The sequence below is a fragment of the Ceratocystis lukuohia genome (genome assembly GCF_044167205.1).
Source record: "Ceratocystis lukuohia strain C4212 chromosome Unknown Supercontig5_pilon, whole genome shotgun sequence".
Lineage (NCBI taxonomy): Eukaryota > Fungi > Ascomycota > Sordariomycetes > Microascales > Ceratocystidaceae > Ceratocystis > Ceratocystis lukuohia.
The window spans coordinates 467457-482586 of record NW_027263524.1 but is presented as its reverse complement, the minus strand read 5'-3'; the positions used below and the strand labels follow the sequence as shown (position 1 = coordinate 482586).

Below are 15130 nucleotides of genomic sequence, written 5' to 3'. Positions count from 1 at the left end.
AAAGTTTTGCCACATTCCCCCATTCAATGAAAAAAAAAAAGGCAACACGATGTAACACAAATGTGTGGGGAAGGAATAGAATAAACAGTAACAAAACAAGTAGATCAACGCCAGTTTCGCCAGTTGGTCTCGAGATCCAACATAGATGCTATACAAATCACAGAATAAAAAAAAATAGACATGAACATAACCACCTCCACCCCCGGCGCAATTTCTCCGGTCTACACTCTACCAGACCAGCAGTCAAGGCCTTCTCTTATATCATATAATGTTTTCTGACATCAACTTCGTCACCTGCCCACGTCTTACAAGGATGGTGCAGGCCAGTGGATGGAGGTACATTCACCCTCGTGGTCAATGAAATCCTGGATGCGCGACAAATTCCAGCCACTGACCCATCGGCCCCGGTCGTCGTCATGGTGTGGCCGGCCCAGTCGGAACGAGCGTGAGAATGAGCACAAGCCGTTGTGGAAACGCCACTGGAAGCAGTCGTTGAAGCTATCGCAAGCTGCCTTGCAGTTCTCGACCGAGTGGTAGGCATCGCGGAGAGCGGGAGTCATTTCCTCATCCTTAGGGATGCGGCTAATTTCCCAGTCTTGCCACTTGTGAGTGCGCTCGTCATTCTTGTCAAACAGGAGGATATCGTCGCTCATGTTGTCCCAAATGTCGATGCGTTCCTTGACTCGAGGAGCGACAAACTTAGTGTAGATGTCCTTGATAAGCATAGGCTTGTTCTTGACGTCGTCGGTAGTATTGTACTGAGAGCTCTCGAAGTCCCAGAAGGTTGCCACCTCCTCACTGTTCATATGGTGCATGGTAACGATGGGGTGGCACCACTGCGATCTGCTGAAGGCCATGGTGTAAGGTTTGTCGCCATTGATGGTAGGCCACTAGAAAGCTGTTAGCAAATCAATTCACCCTACATTGTTTTTCAAAGTTCTGGTACTTGAAATATCGGAGATAGAGGCAAAAAATTATGGGGATAAGGAAAAAGCTTACCATTTGCTGAATGTCAAGACCAACCTTGTCCTTGATTGACTGCGCGAACATGTAGTCGCCGCAGCACACAGACTTGACGGGCACATCGTAGGCATTAGCGACACCGGGGTGCTTTCCGACAAATTCCTCCATGGCAGCCTTGGACAGCAGGTAGCCACTACCTCCGTGACCAAATGGGAAGCTGCCCAGCAGAGCGACATTTCCTAGGTACTGAGGACGCTTGGGATCCAATGTCTTCAGCCACTGCATCAGGGTGGGCCACATAACATAGGTGTCGGCGTCAATGGTCATGTACCAATCGTAGTTGGGACGCATGGCCCAGACCTTTTCGGCAATGTGAATGTTCTTGTACTTGTCCAGGTTCCAACCATCAGATGCACCGTTGTGGCTGCCGCTCTGGTCGGCGTTGCACGTGTCCTGATCAATCACACACTGCTGCTGGCGGCGGTACAGGTCGAAGTCGGGGTTTTCGTCCATGGCTTCTTGCAGAACAGTGTCCAGAGCATTGCGCACATGGAAGCCCGAAATGGTCTGCTCCATATCAGAGTAGATAAAGTATTCGGGAATGCAGCGGAGAACAGTCAGCAGCTGGGTGGGAATTCGGCTGAAGGATTCAGTAGCACCCGTCTTCATAATAATAAGGATGTTGCTAGTATCGGGAAAGTGGTCACAGACGGGGTCCAGACGGCGTGCTGGCTGGTCTAGGTTCTGGGGAATGAGCGCATTCTCGGTAGCGACAGGACTAGCGGCGGCAGCAGAGGTAGCGTGATTGGCACCATTGTGGTTTTCAATGTTGGTAGTCTGAGGCTTTGGCTCGTGAGTCGAATGGCTCCCGTCTTGTGGTTGCTGGTGAGCCGGTGCTGCGGCAGAGCTCTCGGCAAGGTTGCTAGGGATAAAGCTGTTAGGAGCGAGGGTGAATCCCATAAGCATTATAACCAGCAAAACCATGACCATGACTCTTCTTCTAGAAAGCATCAGGAGAACGGTGCGTGGCATAGCCGGAAGGCTATCCGCTGATAGGCCCATGGTGAAGAGTATTTGATGATCTAAATGAGTCGTAGGAAATTATAGGAGATGGGGGAAAGCTACTGTGAAAAAACGACCCCAGTGTATATACCGAAAAAAAAAAAAATGAAAAAAAATGTATAAAGTAAAAATGAAGATAATAATCCAGAATCACCGAAGTGTTTGCAACAGGCACAACACCGAGCAAAAGAAGGTGGAGAAAAGAAGAAGAACAGAAGAACAGGAAAGTACGATAAAGAAAAGAATCACACAGATTAAAGTAGAAATCAAAAAACCAAGCTCAGTCAAGAGGTCGGTTCACTTTCGTCTTATAGCTCAGTTTTAGCTTTCCAAAGCCCCAGTCTATCCACTCCCAGTCTATAGGATGGGATGTAGAAAAGAAAGAGAGAAGATAGGGGAAAGCAAAGCTAAACGCTAACAGGGCAGGGACAAGACAGGGGAAATTAACGTCCCAAAATAGCCAGACAACAAAATACGGCCATGGAGAATGGGAGCTGTGCAAGGGCCCCCGTTCATTCAAAACAAGGGGCGTGGATCTGAGAACAGATCGGAGAAGCAAGGAAAAAGAAGCGCAAATAAATGAATTGTGTGGGAAATCGGGGTGGAAAGAATTGGGCAAAGTTATCTACAAACATTCAATACAGTAAGCCTCGTGCCTTATCTTTTTTTTTCTGCCGGCTGGGTCAGGGCCCGGTTGGTGTTTGACGAAGGCGGTCTACAGTTATTAGAGGGCACAACTGAACAAAAACAGGAAGGAGAAGAGGCCACAAACACAATTTCGCAAAATTTGAAAGCAGTAAGAACCAGGAAAACAAGCAAATAAAGAGCGAGGCAAAAGCGGAACAGCTTACTTGCTTCCGTGCACCCTCTAGCAAGGGGATTGTGGACAATAAGACAATCCGGCTGCTCGTATAGGCCGGCTCTAGAACAAAAAAAGAATAGCCAGCCAAGCCCTGGGGCATGGCGGGGCAGGCACAGTTGAAATAGGGCACGGGGGGACGACATGCAGCGGCAAATAGCGGGGTTATGCCTTGAAAGCAAGACTCTACAGTAGGCATGAAGCCTGAAGCAAGACATAGCTACAGCACTAGCTGCTAGTACACTGGCTTTTAGTAGCACAAAATAGGTTTTAATAGAGGCGTTGTCTAGCGGAAGAGGCTCTGAACATCAAAAAAACAACGAAGGACAAAGCAAGGCAACAGGCCAGAAGAGAGAAAAGGACCAAAGCGAGCCCCTGAAAACAGAAGGAAAGGATCAGCAACAGCATGTAACCTGATCAAGCATGGTCCGTCCCATCTTCTCAGTAGTACCCATCTCCTCCTTTTGTCTCGTGTTTTGCATGCATGCATACAGAGAGAGAGAGAGAGAGAGAGAGAGAGATAGATAATATGCTACCATGCTAGTAGTTCCTGGGCGACTGTACTTTTTTAGACCGCCTGTATTTTACAGGGTTAAGTGTAAGGCTATTATAGGGTTATTACAAGACTAAAATAGCATAAGAACACGGTAAACGAGATAAAGAAAAAAAAAAGCCAGCATAGAGACAGAGTCAATGTACGAAACAAAAAACGGCTGCTTGTGTGGCAAGTTTGCCGTCAGACCGTCGTTTCAATTTATCTCCATGTTTATGTTGAGCTGCGTCAGTTCGAGTTCCGCAGGCTAAGAGCAAAGACAACGGGGCGCCTGGATGGGGATGGATTACGCGACGGCACAGGTTGGCAGAGACAAAGGCCATGAAGAAAAAGAGCGGACAAGGCGAAAGGGAGGAGACAAGGACAAAGAAAGAGAAGACATGCGTGGGTTTCTAAATAGCTCGGTGTCGGGGTGTTGTATTTTGTCTTTGGGACTAACACGTTTCTGCTTCTTTTGCCTCCCCCGCCTCTGTCGTTGCCATTGCCGCCGGTGAGTAGCTCGGGGCTGGGTAGATGGTACGGACTTAAGTGATATTTTGGGCGGATGACTGCAGCGATACAGGAGAGGCGAGTCATGGCATGATTGTAAGATACGTATGGGTATGTATCTACATAAATAGGGGCCTCTGTACCTGCAACGTTGCCCTGATCTGTAGTCTATAATGACATATAGCAGATAAAATCACTACAACACACTGGACGTTGAGCTGCATTGATCTAACCCATGAAGCTCGGTACAGCCTCTTGTTAAATAATATGAAACACTACAAACCATATACCTTCTCCTTGCAAGGGGGCCTTAAATTTCCGGACAAAAAAAAACGAAGCTCGAAAGAACAGATGGCCGAGTTTGATCCGCGTTTCTGATATTGACCGGCATCTGCTAGATACAGCAGTGGAGGCTCTAAGCCTCTGCCTTGGATTTTCCGACGATTAACCTTAAACATGCTGAGAGGGAAAGGGGAGGGACGAGAGAAGGCTCTAGGGCTCAAGCTAGCGGCCTTTATACCACACATCCATGCTATATTGCATGGTCTCTCAACGAGCCTGCGCCTATTCTGTACCCAAAAGATCGGCGATCCCATTCCACAAAGCAAACAATCAATTGATGGCATGGCGCAATATTTTCTGTTGGTCCATGTATTTAGACGAATACGGCTGTGAATACACCGCCACATCATTGATTTTCCCTGAGCCAACAGCACCAGTGCATGTCTATGTATATCTTGCTGTTTGCAGATCAAGCTGGGTAGGCATATATGGGATATTATTTAAGATCGAGCTTAGATTTGAGAGAACGAACAAGCGAGACGATAACACAGCTAAATGCCAAAATGACAGTGTATCCGTTGACGTCGCCTGTGCCAAGTGAGGAAGCAACGTAGAATTCGAAAGAAACACGACTCGGAAAGTGGGCGGCTTCCGCTCTTGCCTCAATTCTTATCTATATGGAGACCAGTAATTGAGATAGGGGGGGGGGGGGAAGCCGAGCAAAGAAAGGGGAACGAGCTGTGGATTACAAAGTCTGGAATTTTATGTTATTTTATTTTATTTTTTATTTTTCATTCATTAATTTTCCCTCCTCGCAGCATGCAGAACATACGAAACATAGCACTGCAACACTCCCTAAATCCAAGACAACCAGTCAGTCGAAAGAAGCAGCAAGAGGACTGCCCGTTCAGGCATTGGAAAGGGGTTCCCACAACGGCCCTTTAGAGGCATTGCATGATATGAAAGACCTGATTTTCCCTTGGGGCAACATAAACATCCTCCAATTAGCATCTTCAAAACGCCCATACCTTTCAATGTCTACATCATACAGGAACAAAGGTCTTTGTGGCTTCCCCTTCCCTAAAAACTGCAAGGCATTGTACATTGCAAAGTCCACAGCGCATGCCATCGCAGTGAGCTGGAAAGCCAGCCAACGCGTGGGACAGCCTTATGGACCTAGACCTAGCCGACCTGGTCCAGAGACCTATTGATTTCCTATTTGTGGGATCACCCTCTGATCATCCCCCATCCTCCAAAGTCCCTGAAATCCTGAATCATAGCAAGTTCTCACTTCGCTGTCCGTGCTTTTGTTCTAGCTTCTTGTTGGCTGGGGCTTCTTGCCTGTGGATTCTTCCTTGCCATCGATTATGTGCTTGGCTCGTTCTCTAGCATTCTTCGTTCTCCCCGGCCTGGTCTGTCTTCTGCCCCATTGCTTACATCTTGTTCTGGGGGCCTAAAAGGCCAGGGTGAAAAACTAACGCATTATTATCGGTGCACAGCGCACCCACCACCACACTGCACGATGCAGAAGGAGTTTGTCCTGTTGTTTGTTGTCTTTCTTGGCATTTTGTGGATTTGTGATTCAATATGGGGTCCCCTTTTTCATATTGCAACGTGGTGAGTCTTCTATGCATTTCATATCGTATTAGCATAACCAAGATTGCATTGCCATATGCGCAATACAGTAAACACGAGGAAAAGAAGAACCAAATGCTGTAGATATTCCTTGTTCAAGCGACAACTACACCCTTGTTGGTTTTCTCTCTGTTCTCCCCTGTCCTTCATGGGGTTATCCCCCGCCCCCTATTAGGCTCACCGCCCTGAAAGTTCGACTCCGCTACGAATCACACCGACTAAGGCGCCCGTCTGGATCGTCTCATTCGCACCGCCGGCAATACGGTACTCAACGTCTGCCAGTCCATCCAGCCACGTAATCATGGCCTCGGGAGCTACCTCTAGCTTAGTCAGCTCGTCAGCCAGTGCCGTGACAATGTCGGCTAGGGCTAGGCCTTGCGTCGTTTTGATGGCGTTGATGGTGGTTAGGCATGCTGTCACATCGGCTGTGCCGAGCAGTGTGTCAACTATTTCGCGAATTGCGTTGGGCGGCGGTGCTGCTATGCATGTGTAGATAGTGTCGGTAGTGATCAGCTCGCGTTCAATGTCCTTTTCGGCAATTTTGGGGCCGCCGCGTGGCTGAAGAGGGGCACCTGGGAAGAGAGGCAACAGAAAAAAGCCGTCAGTATAATCTGAATTGCGTATTATCCGTACCTGTGCGAGAGAGATTCCGCGACATGAGTCTGTATTTGCCTCTAATGTCGGACGCCCCATACGCATTTGTAATACACCAAATTAGCTTGGATTTTGACTCACTTGATGCGTGGCAGGCCTGCAGCACATTCAGTGCTCGACGCATATCACCTTTGCTTAGCTTGACTAATGCCTCGACAGCCTCAGGCCGGATTTTGACACCCTCCTCCTCTACCACTTTGTCCACCAGTAGTTTGATATCTGCCTCTTTAAGCGGGCTGAAGCGAAAGCGCGTGCAGCGCGAGAGCAGCGCGGGTGAGAGTTTGTGTGCGTAGTTGGCAATGATACAGAAGCGAGTATTAGTAGTATACTTTTCCATGATGCGACGCAGGGCCATTTGCGCCGTGTTGGTCATGGCGTCAGCTTCGTCGAGAATAATAAGTTTGTAGCCCGCCATGCCACGGGATGCCCCGCCGCTGTTATTGGAGGTGCCGCCCATGTTGAAGATTTGCTTTGTTGAAGCGAAGGTCTTGATCTGCTCACGCACCACTTCAATACCTCTGTCGTCTGAAGCATTGAGTTCTAGCACCATCTGCCGCATGTTGTCACTGCCATATATCCTCCGCGCCAAAGCTAGGATTGTGGATGTCTTTCCCGTTCCAGGTGGCCCGTAGAGAAGTAAGTGCGGTAGGCGGTTGGTCTCGACAAACTTGTTGATTGTAGCTAGGATATCGTGGTGGCCGGAGACGTCACTCAAGGATGCGGGGCGGAACTTTTCAACCCTATATAGCAGTTAGAGCTGGCACTTCTTGTAAGCAATGGGGACGGAGACTTAGTCTTACTCACCATGGGAGACTATCCTGAGCTTCTACTGGGAGATTGGCCGCACTGCGTTTTCCCTTGGGAGCATCGGCGTGGAAGCTCACGGCCGGGACATCGATATCCATCTCATCGTCAGACATAGTGCTTAATGAGTAGCAATTATAGAGGAAGGAAAGTGCAGTGCAGTGTTATACAAGTAGAGCAAAGATAGAGGCCTTTTAGGGGCAAAATAGAAATGTTGTAGTAGAGCTGCTCGCCACCGTGTAGGTGGTGCAACTGAGACCCTAGCTAGAGGCATCGCGAAGGGCTAAATTCGACAACGCGTGCGACGCGCCTGACGAGGCTAGGCCTATTTAAACCCCTGCTGAAAAACACGAGTAATATAATCTCTAGTCGTGACAAGGCTGAGCAAAGCGGATAGCGTCTATTGCTAGGGTTGTGAACAAATAAATAGGGTTTATACAAGAACTTTGACGTCAATATTTTCAATCTTGTGCTTTTCAAACCTTTGATATTGTTCTTGTTTACCCTGAAAGTTGCTTTTCCACCTTTTGTTACTTTGCGTGGATGTAAGTCCAACTACAGGAATCATCCCAACGCGAGAAACGACCCAATTACTGCCTTCTCGCGTATTCTTTGTCTACAGTCCTTTCACTCTTCTCACAGCCATGGCTACTGACATACCCGAGTCCACTTCCACCACCGGGGCTGCTATAAGTGCAGCAGTAGTATCGAACGCTGCTGCCCTACGGACAAGCCTTCTCCGAACTAGTTTCAACCTGCGCAAAACACCGGCTACAAACAACAGCGCCAGTGGATCCAGCAAGCAGTCTAAGTACGCTGAAAAGGTGCGTGCTGCTGAGACTGAAGATTTACGCAATCTGCCACAGCACAATTCCGGTATTGGTTGCAAGCCGGATGATAAGGTGCTGCAGGCTAAACGCGCCGACGAGGATTTGCGCCGAAAGCTGCAGCTGGGGAGGAAGAGAGGTGCAGATGTCGCAGTGCTAGGTGCTGAGAGCAGTGATGAAGAAGAGGGACGAAGTGCTTTGGGAAGGTCAAAAAGGGCGAAAAAGGCGACTGGTAAAGAAAGTAAGATACTAGAGCTGGAGGCAAAGACCGATGAGGTTGTCTCTGCGGATATAGGGGGCGTGGTTTCGGTGGCTTTAGGAGCTGGTCTTGAGCTAAAGCCACCTGGAGTGGTAGAGAATTCTGGTAGGAGCAAGAAGAATAAGAAGAAAAAGAAGAACAAGGCGGCTATGGAGGCTACATAGGTATGAGGGTCTATGAGCAAGGTTTAATGCAGGGCGTTATGGGAGTTCAAAATGATTTGTATAATAATATGGCTACTGGCGATTTCAACTAGACACACATAATCTTGGACATTAATTCTGGATCTTTTGTTAGTCGTCTTCCATCAAGGCCGCTAGCTCAGCCTCTTCCTCTGCCGTGAGAAGCTCATTCTCTTCTTGGTTCTCTTCCGCTGCCTCAGTTGTGATATCCTTATGCATTTCCTCAACCAGCTGGTCTAGCTCCTTGCGTTTTAGGGGCCAAACTCTGACGGTACCATCAATGCTCGTACTGCAGACTTTCTGGCTGAGATCGCGTGGGTCCGTGATGAGAAGCAAGTCTGTCACCTCATCATAGTGACCGTACAGCACATAAGCCAGTTTACCTGACGCCTTGTCCCAGATCTTGATGTCCTCATCGCGCCCAGCTGTAATGACCCACAATTCTGTGACAGCGACAGCGCGTACGTGGTCGCCGTGCGTAATGACATCGTCCGGCGTGAAGTTGCGTGTACGCGAAAGACACTTGGCTGTGCCGTCAGCGCTGGCTGTCCAGAGATCAAGCTCATCGTCGCCGCTGGCCGTGGCAAAGTGCAGGCGGTAAACGCCGGTCTCATGCACACAGATAGTCGGACGTTCCTCTGAATTGGCAGTGCCATGGTGCTGTTCGCGAATTTTCTCGTATGACGTTAAGCGGATGCGCCATCGCCGGATATGCGGGTCACTCCCGGCAGAAACGACGACAGCTTCAGAGGCAGTGGTCAAGACTGGGTCGACGACTAGGTGCTGCAGAGAGCCCATAGCTACAGCCGAGTCTTGAATGGTGTGCAACTGGGCGCCCGTTTGGGCATTCCATACGATCAGCTTTCTGTCAGCACCGCCGCTGACAAGCACATCGACGCCATCAATCTTGGCCCAGGTGAGGGCCTTGACAAAGTCGGTGTGGCCTAGTAGGGGCTTGCCCACAGGCTTGGATGTGGAAATATCCCATTGATAGATGGCCTTGTCCCACGACCCTGCTGCTATGATAGTCTTGGTGGCTGCAATACAGGTGACAGGGGCTGTGGGACCAGAGTATGATTTTGATACGGAGCCTGTCTATAGAAATGAAGACAGGAAGGGGAGGGAGGTTGTTAGCATATGACATCTGGGCTTGGAACGAGAGCAGAGCGAAGCCTAGGCAGACATGGAGGTGGAAGAAAGTAACACAGGCTGAAGCAAGCATGCCGCAAGGCCTAGTGATAAGTCCCCATTCGTGTTCTACCTCTAGATGTTCAGTGCTGGAGCTCTTACCTCGAGATCTACTCGGCGTACTTTGCTCGCTGATTCTGCCACGAAAACAGACGAGAAAGGCGCGCTAGGATCAGATATCAGGGCCAAGACTTTGCTCTTGAGCTTGATTGGATTGCCAAAGACATTGCTGGACTTGGCGAGCTGCCGGGCATTTTTGGCATGTGTGGCACTGGGAGTAGAGCGGTTAGAGGAGCGGGTCTTTGGGGGAGAAACTGTGAGAGCTAGAGGAGCAGAGGCTTACTCCGTCTGGAAGAAGTTGTCTGTGTTCGTGGTCATTGACATTTTGGCTGAGCCTCTGGAGGGAGTGATCCTGTGGTATGGAGTATTGATAGAAATCATATCAAGGCGAATGACAAATACAAGTATGTGTTGCTTGGCAAGCCATTAGGGTCTGGGGTTGGACTACTGTCCCACTTTAATAAAGAGACAAGCGGTAATGCTTGCGATTCCTCTTGTCTGATTGAAGCTCACAATGGACACCGGTCTTTCTTCATGTGAGGGCTTATAGAAGACGAATAAAGGTCACAATGAGTCTTGTCTTTATGGGGGATGCGAGCTAGTGCGTACTTCCGGCTTACACCTGGGTCTATTCCGTTACTTTATGTAGTGGATAGGTATATGTACACTTGGCGGCCGAGCCCCAGCTCTCTTTTCCTGTTTGCCTCTCTGTTGGCTCAGACAGAATACACATGCTAGAATTGGGTCTTAATCAACACAGATTCGAGACAGCTTTAAAGGGTCAACATTCAACCACTTTCACACTGACCCTCTGAGGTTTGGACTGGCGGTATTCGATGATGATGTTCGCGAACATAGAAACCCCCAGAGCCGAGAGATCTTCCGCGGCAAATTCATACTACTGTGCCTACTGGATGAGAGACTTGGAGTCTGCTGGGCTGGAAGTATATTTGCCCTTTTGGCTACATCTATAAGTCTTGTACCTGCTGCATTATCTGGGCTCGTTCAATGCTTGTGGCAACGCGCAAAGCCTATTCCCAAGACTTTGGAGGAGTAGGTGCCTTGTTATGGAGAAGCTCGTCTGGCGACGTACTAATGTTTGCGTTAGTTCAGTTCTCTTCGACTTTAGCTATTTCTGGTTTTGTGTAAAATCTGTACTGAGATATGAGGCTTTGATGCGGATAGCTTTGATTTGCGTATGTACATATTTGTCGCAACGCTGATTAGGGCTACACAAACCCCCGCAACATGGGAATCCAAAGTAACTACTTCCTTCTACGAGTTGATCGGTTGGACCCATTTTTCGAGAGAATTGGAAAATTCGATCTCTATCTTTCCCTTTGGGTCATCTTGACACTGGCATCTTTAATGCTCGTAGTCCTGGCATGAATGCAAGACGAAGCGCTCGCAAAGGTAATGTAAAATAGAAGAGGCAAAAGCTGGCCTTCTTTAAGACAGCAGCGCTATATTATTCGGTAGTAGTATCTGATTTTATTAGGCTCTTATCCGCTAGCTCCTCACTTTGGTATAGAGCCGCAATAGCCGCTCCGATGCTCGACCCATTCTTGGCCACGCCCATCTTCACTCGTTGCTCACCAGCCTCGCCAATCTGGACAACATCCCGCAACGCACTACGCAGGTCTGCCTCAAAAGACGGATAATATTCTATCAGTGAGCCGTCAACACCGATGTCGATAGTGCCCGTGTCTATCTCAGAGCCACAATCGCTGGAGAAGGTTGCAGTTTTAGTGTCGGAAAGCGTGGGAGATGACACAGGGGATGTTGTCTGAGCTTTGAATTGTAGCTCACTCGACGGAATTGTCGGATGTGATGGCGGTGAAGCTGGCTTGTTCTTGAAGAAGCGCTTTATCAAACGGTAGACTAGGCGGAAGGCGGACCCGCACCCTATGGCATTGGTCTCTTTTGTCTCCACTAGCAAGCCTTCTGGGGCTTTTATCTTGCTTTCTGCAGTAAAGGGCGCCGCTTTAGCGTCGAATTTGCTGACTCTGCCCGACTGTATGATGATTCCGGCCACAGCCACACCTGCAGTGCGTCCTGCCCGCCGCCCAATGGCCATGGCAATGGTGCGGATTGCTTTTGCATCTTCCGGTGTGATATCACTAATCTGCAGTCTTTCAGCGACGACCTGTCTGCTCATGAGAAGGTCGGGGCTGCGGTCGCCCGCCAATACTGAGAGCAGCTCACTGTCGATATGGTACTGCTTCAGCAGTGGACATGTCTCGCTGTTCCTAATCTCGAATCTCAGCAGGTTGGAGTTTACTAGATCGAGTAATGCAAGGCGGAGTAGTTCGCCTAGGTATAGCCCCGACACGTGTTTTTCGAGAGTCTGCTGGCCCGGGTTTGTTGACTCGCGATCGAGGATTTGGTCGTATTGCGTTGAGGGTAGCGCGGCTGTATTATCATCAAAGCAACCGCCCCACTCCGTGTTCATGAGCATCACCCCGCAGCTTGCGCCAAGGTCTGAAGCCTTTCTAGAAGCTAGTTTGTGTATCTTGCTTTGCTGCTCTACGTACGCTGCGTTCGTGCCGGTGCCAAAAATAGCGCCCATCAGAGTCGGTGGGCTAGTTGGATTGGTGTAAGCGCGGGCTAGAAGAGTACCGACGCTGTCGTTTGCGAGCGCACATACTGACACTGGGAGCTTTAGTGTGTCGACCGCTTCCTGCAGCATTTGGCATGGGTCACGGCCAATAGCGGTGGGGATGGCCCAGCCCTTATCCCACTGCAATAGAACGCCTCGGGCGAGCGAGTGCTGCTCAAAGGTAAAGCTAAAGATGAAGCCCAGTGGTAGCGGGAGAACTGGGGTTGGCCCTTGTTCTTCCGTGGGCTTTGTAAGATGTGGGTTTTCAGCAAGGAAGTCTGCGATGCACTTCGCGACAAAGAGGAATAGCGGCATGTAACTATGCTCGGTCATGACCACACGCGGAATCTCGCTGATGGTCTGCAGCAGCGTGTAGGTGGAATCTCCTTGCAGTTGAACCGAGCACACACGGCAATTCGTCCCGCCGAGGTCAACACCAAGGAATACACCCTTTTCGGTGCCGGTGGGCAGGCTGGTGATGAAGGACGGGATTTGAGTAGTGCTTTCATGGCTAAGGGCAGAGTCTTTTTTGACGGAGAGAAAAACGGCGGGTTGTTAGTAAGATAAGTCTTAAGAGGGAGGTTGAAAAAGAAAGGTGGGAGTGAGGGTATGGGGAACGGCTTACTCAAGTGCTGGACTAGATGTGATACAGCGGAATTTACTTGTGTGGCGTCCAAGTCAAACTCGGAGGCGATTTGCTGTGCTCTTTTGTGCAGCTCGGACTCTTTAGCATCGGCCATTTTGCTCTGTCGGCTGCCAAGATGGGTTGACGAAAGGAAAGAGAGTAGAAGCAGCACGTGGCGTGGTAGTGTTGGTCAATTTGGTGGCACGAGACTGACTGTTATATATCGTCGCCTAGGTAGGTGCGTGTCAAACCTGAGAGTCTGTATGTGCCTGTTTACAGTGACATGAATGACAGACTGTTAGAGTCTTGTTATGGGAAAAACCAAGCGCAAGATGAGAAAGGGAACAAGAAGGGCTCAGATATAGTTACCGGTAGGATGAAAAGAAGATAAAATATATAACTAAAATCATTGGAAAAAAAAGAGAGCTGCACCGGCTCTCTCGCGCACCGTAGCGCTCCCGGCCCTCCTCCATGTATAGCCTTTGTATCTCTCTCTGGCTAGCTCTCTCCCCAAACGCCCTCCTAGCCAGCCCATCCCTTGTCACAGAGATACGACGGTCTCAAGGCTTTTATTTTTATTTTTTGTTGAAGCCCTTCCTTCTCAAGGGTTACCAACCGCTGAAGCCCGGGCCGTCGCTGGGCTTGCTAGGAAAGAAGAAGCTATTAGACCTAATATGGTCGCAATTTGATGTCATAGTGAAAAGAATGGGCGGAAGACACGGCCGGGCTTAAAGCCTTGTTGGTCTGTCCAGACATAAGTCGACTTACGCATGTGTGATGGACAAGATGAGCATTCTACGAGAAATATAGGTGCAGACATGTCACAAGATGGGGCGCTGAGATGCATCTGATCACCAAGACGAGCAAGTGTCTGCCAGCCCTTAACAAGTGACAGTGACGGAACAAAGCCCGCAGACAGCAAGACAATAGCCATAATCTACCCACCCTACTGTACTAACATCTTTAGGGGCAAGCCAGCTTTTTTTCGCTTCGCTTCGGCATTCGGATTCCTTCCCGGGTATGGGATTGTCCGGCAAAGCACGGCGAGATGGCCGGTCGGGAGGGCAGTCTGTTTGAGAGGGGGGTTTTAATTGCCCTGCTGGTTAGATATACCGCAAAGGCACAAGCCACCCAGATTTCTTCATAGACATACATGTTTGAAAGGAGCAGATGTTTCAAAGAGTGCACGTTTTGGCATGATACAAATTTGGGGCCCAGCCGTGTGCGCCTATTGGGGCCCGGGGGGGGAGGCGCCGCCTACATGCGCGCCCCCAATTCTTTTATGCGCCCCCTCCCTAGTTGTTTTTTGCTTACCTAAGCAATTTTTTGGCTTACCTAAGTATGATTTTGGGCAGTTACTACGTGGGCATCAGGTTTTTTCTACATGGGCATCGGGCTTATGTGGGCATCAAATTTACGCACTCTGATTGGCTAGAAATGTGTCTGTTAGTGCATTCTATGCTCTGGAATTCTGCCAATGTACCTCTCTCCCCTGGCTAATTCTATGGCTGATATTTACACAAAGAAATGTAAAAAGGACAGGATACTCTTTGTGTTGAAGACTTCACTGATATATGATTTCTTTATCCTATGTTATTACTCTTAAGTACTATGATGTAGCTGCACCTACTCAGGAAAACAACCTCATGACAGCTAGTAGAGTAAGGCAGAGAATGGCTGTATAGAGGCTGAGGTCACCTGGGAGCTAGGGGATAATCCTCTCAGAATAGGAAGAAGGGATGTAGCTGACATCTAGAGAAGGATAGATAAGTATACTGAAGAATAACAAGCTTTGTATCTAATGGACAGAGAGGGAGATTGCATTGTATTTAGAGAATGAGAATCAAGTGGTTATATTTGAGTATAAAGGCAGCTCAAATAAATAGTATAGAGACAAAGGTTGTGAAATGGCCCTTCCAGAAGAAGAAATTCACAGCAACTGTAGTGTTGCTACTTGTAAAGAATCCTTGAGATTTGGCCCACTGTTAGTGCACATGCTTCACTGCCTTTATGGGGCATGTACCTGTAAGCTAGAGCCAATCAGAGTGCATAAAGCCTGATGCCCACATAAGCCTGATGCCCGTGTAGA

At 49.0% G+C, this 15130-nt stretch overlaps 5 protein-coding genes across 5 annotated transcripts; 1 reads left to right on the top strand and 4 right to left on the bottom strand.

The window, feature by feature from the left end:
- Nucleotides 1-305: 305 nt before the first annotated feature.
- Nucleotides 306-2025, bottom strand: HOO65_050134 (putative glycosyltransferase family 31 protein; the record flags this gene model as incomplete). The annotated part of the gene is made up of 2 exons (XM_071003305.1): nt 306-890; nt 1000-2025. 2 exons carry the CDS (start codon nt 2023-2025, stop codon nt 306-308), a joined length of 1611 nt encoding a protein of 536 aa, XP_070858193.1.
- A 3995-nt stretch (nt 2026-6020) lies between these two features.
- Nucleotides 6021-7417, bottom strand: HOO65_050133 (Replication factor C subunit 3; the record flags this gene model as incomplete). The annotated part of the gene is made up of 3 exons (XM_071003382.1): nt 6021-6454; nt 6579-7237; nt 7302-7417. The coding sequence occupies 3 exons, from the start codon at nt 7415-7417 to the stop codon at nt 6021-6023; spliced, it is 1209 nt and encodes a 402-aa protein (XP_070858192.1).
- A 528-nt stretch (nt 7418-7945) lies between these two features.
- On the top strand, nt 7946-8551 carry HOO65_050132 (uncharacterized protein; the record flags this gene model as incomplete). Its single annotated transcript, XM_071000787.1, has 1 exon — nt 7946-8551. One exon carries the CDS (start codon nt 7946-7948, stop codon nt 8549-8551), a length of 606 nt encoding a protein of 201 aa, XP_070858191.1.
- A 129-nt stretch (nt 8552-8680) lies between these two features.
- HOO65_050131 (F-box/WD repeat-containing protein 7) lies at nt 8681-10141 on the bottom strand (the record flags this gene model as incomplete). The annotated part of the gene is made up of 3 exons (XM_071003363.1): nt 8681-9664; nt 9860-10028; nt 10101-10141. The coding sequence occupies 3 exons, from the start codon at nt 10139-10141 to the stop codon at nt 8681-8683; spliced, it is 1194 nt and encodes a 397-aa protein (XP_070858190.1).
- A 1144-nt stretch (nt 10142-11285) lies between these two features.
- Nucleotides 11286-13156, bottom strand: HOO65_050130 (putative glucokinase; the record flags this gene model as incomplete). Its single annotated transcript, XM_071003280.1, has 2 exons — nt 11286-12940; nt 13042-13156. The coding sequence occupies 2 exons, from the start codon at nt 13154-13156 to the stop codon at nt 11286-11288; spliced, it is 1770 nt and encodes a 589-aa protein (XP_070858189.1).
- Between the last annotated feature and the right edge of the window lie 1974 nt (nt 13157-15130).